The 6,234-nt window shown below is 42.0% G+C and overlaps 1 protein-coding gene across 1 annotated transcript in view; it reads right to left on the bottom strand.

The window, feature by feature from the left end:
- The window catches only part of sgms2a (sphingomyelin synthase 2a), a 6,620-nt gene extending 3,809 nt beyond the window's left edge, over positions 1–2,811 (bottom strand). The window contains exon 1 of the mRNA XM_037690031.1: positions 2,372–2,811. Coding sequence (XP_037545959.1) covers positions 2,372–2,811 — 440 coding nt within the window. The remainder of the gene's footprint in view (positions 1–2,371) is intronic.
- Positions 2,812–6,234: the final 3,423 nt, after the last annotated feature.

The following is a 6,234-nucleotide window of genomic DNA, read 5'->3' as shown; positions in this document are numbered from 1 at the left end:
TGCTGAACGCTGCTGAACGCTGCTGAACGCTGCTGAACGCTGCTGAATGATGCTAAACTCTGCTGAACACTACTGAACCCTACTGAACTCTACTGAACGCTGCTGAACTCTGCTGAACCATACTGAACACTGCTGAATGATGCTAAACTCTGTTGAACCATACTGAATGCTGCTGAACACTGCTGAACCATACTGAACGCTGCTGAACCATACTGAATGCTGCTGAATGATGCTAAACTCTGCTGAACCCTACTGAACACTGCTGAACTCTGCTGAATGCTGTTGAACTCTGTTGAACTCTGCTGAACTCTGCTGAACCATACTGAACGCTGCTGAATGATGCTAAACTCTGCTGAACCCTACTGAACGCTGCTGAATTCTGCTGAACGCTGCTGAACTCTGTTGAATTCTGCTAAACTCTGCTGAACGTTGCTGGACTCTGCTGAACTCTGCTGTCATCACTGAGGGACACCAAATATGTTTTAAATATAGAAAATACTGAGAACTGGACCTGAACCGGTTTTGATCAACTTTTTGCCCAACTTGAATCAGTTTAGCTACAAAAACTAATCACATGTTGCTTACCTGTTGTTAGACATGATGCAACAGACATGACCAAACGAAGACTTGGATGACAAAAGTGGAAACATTAAAAATAAATTCTAAGTGAATGTCTCATTTTATTGGCTGCTCTATTGTTGTGTGCCTGTTCATATTGTTGTGTGTCTGTTAATATTGTTGTGTGTCTGTTCATACTGTTGTGTGTCTGTTAATATTGTTGTGTGTCTGTTAATATTGTTGTGTGTCTGTTCATACTGTTGTGTGCCTGTTCATGTTGTGTGCCTGTTCATATTGTTTTTGTGTCTGTTCATATTGTTGTGTGTCTGTTCATATTGTTGTGTGTCTGTTCATATTGTTGTGTTTCTGTTCATGTTGTTGTGTGCCTGTTCATATTGTTGTGTGCCTGTTCATATTGTTGTGTGTCTGTTCATATTGTTGTGTGTCTGTTCATGTTGTTGTTTGTCTGTTCATATTGTTGTGTGTCTGTTCATGAAGCGTTCACACAATCATGTCATCCATTTTTCTTCTGTACATTTTTCAGCTGGATTCTCGTCCGGCAGTTTTATTTCATCAAATCATGAATCAAAACGTTCGGCTCTTTCAGGACAATCCTGCTGTGACTTTTGGTGTTGGTGCAACTTTAGCTTTTTGAAATATTTAGCCTTTTCTGACATTTTGTTCTCATAGAAAATGAACTTAGCTCATTTTACATCTTTCACATCTTTAGATGTGTTTACAACCTTTTACTGCTCCTTTCACATTTTGTTCTGCTTCAGCTTCTTTCAGCTTCCTGCTGAAAATTTAAACTTTTTTCGGCTAATTTCAGCTGTTTTTTCAGCTGTTTTGTGCTTCTTCTAACTTCTTTCTTCTAATTTCAGCTTGTTGTGCTCCTTTCAGATTTTTTCCACTAGTTTCAGCGTTTCTGCTATTTCAGATACTATTTAGTTTTTTTATGCTACTTTTAGATTTTTTCAGCTAATTCCACATTTTTGGCACCCAGTTTAACTTTTTTCAGCCTAATTCAGCAAAAATGTGCTCTCTCCACAACCCTCAGCTAATTTAAGCTTCTTTTTGCCTTTTAGCTACTTTTATGCTGTTTCTTTTTTGCTTATTTCCACTTTTTTGTGCTCCTTTCTGCTTCTTTCAGCCAACATGTTCTTTTTGCTTTTTTCTGCTAATTTATGCTTGTCCTAACTGTTCAGTTACTTTTATTAGCATTTTAAGATCATTTCAGCTTTTTTGCTTCCTTCTGGGAGTTTTTTCAGCTACTTTTTTTCCAGTTTCATCTTTTTAGTTAGTTTTCTAACTTTTGTGTTCATTTCTGCTCATTTCAACTTAATTCAGTAAGTACATGTTCTTTCTGCTTTCTTCTGCTAATTTAGGCTTGTTTCATTTCAGCTACATTTCAGCTGTTTTTAACTAACTTCAGTTTTTTCCAGCAAGTTCTTCAGCAATGAGCATTCACACTCCATTTTCACAGGAAATGCAACTTGTGAAGTTGACTTTAATGTACGGAGAAGTCTCGTTGTAGAAATAAACAGTTTGATCGCAGCCAAACGAACTCCTTGAACTTTTGTGTAAACTGGAAACAGAAGTCAAACTCTCTCCTGTCATGCACCTGCACAAAGACAGATTGTATCCCGACCAACTTGATCTTTCCTGCACTGAGATTAAACGTTTGAACGTCATCACATTTCACAAATGATAAAGCTGTGGTAAAATCATGGCACAGAAACTACAGAAGGTGAACACATTCCTCTGAAATGAAAGCACTTGCACGTCTTGTAAGAAGCAGAACAGATGTTCTTACCTGTACTTAAAGAAGAGCAACTGGATCAACCAAATGGTCAGCAACACTATGCCGTTGATCTCGGTGACTGTGAACGCCCACTGGACTCTGTCAATGTAGTCAAAGAACTTATCAGGAAGAGGCGGGTAGCTCTCTTTGGGAGGAACCCTCTCGTGCACCATTGTGATGACGATGGTCGTCAGGACCAAGTTAAAAGCAGCATAAAAGAAAGCGATCACTGTCTTCCACCACTCTGAGGGCAAAAGGTTCACTTGGGACTCCGGTACGGGGATCTCTACATAGTCATTATGCTGGTTTATGCCTTTTTGAAAACCTCTTGTCGAATCTGGATTATGGACGGGACAGGTTTTAACGGTGCTGGGAATAAAAGCACCCTCCATTCCTGAATGTAGATGGTCAACTGTGCAGTCACCACTGTCTGGATGCTCCCCTGACGCCATGGGACACCACCTAAGCACCAACAGGAGTGGAGCTTTTAGCTGCCAAGAAAGAAAACAAGACAGTTAGGTTGGAGCCACCAAGCTGTAGTGATAACTGAAATAACGGTTACAAATAGGCCTGTCATGATAACAAATTTTGCTGGACGACTGTCTCAGAAATTATTGAGATAAATGATAATATTGTTTGAAATTTGACATTAGTAATTATTGTCAAATTTAAGAAGAAAAGTAGGTTAATTTCTGTTTAGTACCTAATTTTGACCACTGGATGGCAGTATAAGACCGTTTGAACCGAAGGATGGATAGTGAGGGAGCGAGCAGCGTGTCTCTTTAAGAAAAATTGGAGGGAGGCCCTTTGACATGACATGGGCTGTCTCTTGTTCTTGTTTTTTGGTTCTCAAAATGGCGGACGCTCGGTGTGGTTTGAGCTCTTTAGCATTTGTCACTTAAAACTTTTAATAAAAATCAGTAAACAAGTTCTCAGCTTCTTTTTGCAGAGAAAAACAGCTTTTTAGACTTAAGCCCTGTTCGCACAGGATTAGGGACCACATGCTATTTGTAATAATTACGATGAGTGTCTGTGTTGTTAATCCCGTGCGAATCGGCCATGTGAGTAATTTGTAAAGTACAAATTACTCGCACATTACCGACTATATGTTGCTGAACTTTGAGGTCCAGAGATAAAACTAATCTAATGTGAATAGACATCTCTGTAAATTGGACAGAAATGCACAGGATCCGACACGTAATGAGGCGGTTTTTGTTTCTTCATCCATCCATTTTCTTCTGCTTATCTGGGGTCGGGTCGCGGGGGTAGCAGCCTAAGTAGGGAGGCCCAGACTTCCGTCTCCCCAGCCACTTGGGCCAGCTCCTCCGGGGGAATCCCGAGGCGTTCCCAGGCCAGCCGAGAAACATAGTCCCTCCAGCGTGTCCTGGGTCTTCCTCTGGGTCTCCTCCCGGTGGGACGTGTCCGGAACACCTCACCAGGGAGGCGTCCAGGAGGCATCCTAACCAGAAGCCTGAGTGTCCAGGAGGCATCCTAACCAGATGCCTGAGTGTCCAGGAGGCATCCTAACCAGATGCCAGAACCACCTCAACTGGCTCCTCTCGACGTGGAGAAGCAGCGGCTCTACTCTGAGTCCCTCCCGGATGACCGAGCTTCTCACCCTGTCTCTAAGGGAGAGCCCAGACACCCTGCGGAGAAAACTCATTTTGGCCGCTTGTATTAGAGATCTCGTTCTTTCGGTCACAACCCAAAGCTCGTGACCATAGATGAGGGTAGGAACGTAGATCGATCGGTAAATTGAGAGCTTTCACTTTTGACTCAGCTCTCTCTTCACCACGACAGACCGGTACAGCACCTTTTTGTTTCTGTTTAAGCAAAATCATTTTGGAAAAATACAGAACAAGGTTATTTTAAATGAACGCAGTGCTCGCTGCGGCTTTTTTTAATGTTTTTTTTGCTTCAGCTGTTATGCTGCTACTTCTTTCACCGCAGACGACAGAAGGTGTGCAGACCCAAAGAAACAATAAAGCCGATAAATGAAAATGAAGTAGATAATTTTCTTTTATAATGTGATTAATTGATTTATTGTTTATCGCGACATGCCTAAGCAGGACATGTTAGACTGGTACAGGACATGTATGAGGACAGCAGGACATGTATGAGGACAGCAGGACATGTATGAGGACAGCAGGACAGTGGTGAGATGTGCTGTATGAGTGACAGATAGCTTCAAGGTGGAGGTGGGAGTGCATCAAGGATCAGCTCCGAGCCCCTTCATGTTTGCTCTGGTGATGGACCAACTAACAGATGAGGTCAGGCAGGAACCCCCGTGGACGATGATGTTTGCAGATGACGTTGTGATCTGTGGTGAGAACAGGGAACAGGTGGAAGAGAACTTGGAGAGGTGGAGGTATGCACTTGAAAGAAGAGGAATGAAAGTCAGCCGTAGTAAGACAGAGTCCATGTGTGTGAGTGAGAGGGAGGAGGTGGAACAGTGAGGCTAGAAGGAGCTGAGGTCACAAAGGTGAAGTTCTTAGGAGTGACAAGGATGGAGAAGATTATGAATGAGATCATCAGAGGTACAGCACAGGTTGAACTGGGAGATGAAGTTAGAGAGGACACACTGAGATGGTTTGGACATGTCCAGAGGAGGGACAGTGGTTTGGACATGTCCAGAGGAGAGACAGTGGGTATATTGGTAGAAGGATGTTAGAAATGCAGCTGCAGGAAAAAGACAAAGAGGAGACATATGGATGCAGTTAGAGAGGACATGGAGGTAGTTGGAGTGAGGACAGAGGACACAGGGGACAGAGGTGGAGGAGGACTCACTGTGGAGACCCCTGTAAAGGGAACAGCCAAAAGAAAAAGTTTTCATGTTAGAAAATGTATGATGATCCTGAAGGATGTCCACCAGACTGCATGTTCTACTGCTAGCTGCTAACTAGCATTAACTGCTAACAGGGATTACAAATCACCAAAGAATTCAATATAATAATAAAAATAAAAATAATAAACTTTATTTCTATAGCACCTTCCAACAACGCCTTGCATTGACCAAGGTGCTTCACAAGACAAAACAAGATTAAAAACAGGACACAATAAATCAGTGCACATTAAAAACACAGCAAGAATAAAAGAAGGTAAAAGAGATTAAAAAAAAAAAAAAAAAACTAAACTACTAAAAGTTAAACATTAAAAGCCCTTTTAAATAAGTATGTTTCCAGTTTGGCTTTGAACAGAACCAGATCAGAGATGCTCATGGGGAAGAGTATTCCAGGCTGTTGGACCTGCAACAGAAAAGGACCAGTCCCCCCATTGTTTGCACCTTGAGCAAGGCACCTCCAGCAGATTTTGACCAGCAGATTGTAAAGCTCTGCTGGGCTGGTGGACTTTCAAAAGTTCTGAAATATAAGGTGGTGCAAGGCCATTCAAAGCTTTAAAACAAACAGCAGCAGCTTGAACTGTGTTGTAAACTGAACTGGGAACCAGTGTAAAGAAGAAAGGACAGGAGTGATGTGTTCATATTTACATGTGTTAGTCAACAAGCAGCAGAGTTTTGTACAAGCTGTAAACTGGAGATAGAAGATTGATTAATACCGACATATAAGGCGTTACAGTAATCAAGCCTAGAGCTCACAAAGGCATGGATGGCCTTCTCCAGATCACTACGGCTAAGGAGTGATTTTACTTTGGAAAGCAGACGGAGCTGAAAGAAGCTGGTTTTCACAACAGAACTGATCTGTTTATCTAACTTTAAGTTACAGTCGAGCTCCACTCCTAGATTTTTTACCACCTGGTTGGCGTGGGGGAGCGGAAAACCTATACTGGGAGAGATGTTGCATGAATTACTGGAAGCACCAAATAAAATCCATTCAGTTTTATCGTTATTGAGGTGAAGAAAATTCTGAGACAGCCAG

Source organism: Nematolebias whitei, chromosome 16, assembly GCF_014905685.2.
Source record: "Nematolebias whitei isolate Nwh7 chromosome 16, NemWhi1, whole genome shotgun sequence".
Lineage (NCBI taxonomy): Eukaryota > Metazoa > Chordata > Actinopteri > Cyprinodontiformes > Rivulidae > Nematolebias > Nematolebias whitei.
This window is presented reverse-complemented; position numbering and strand designations above follow the sequence as displayed.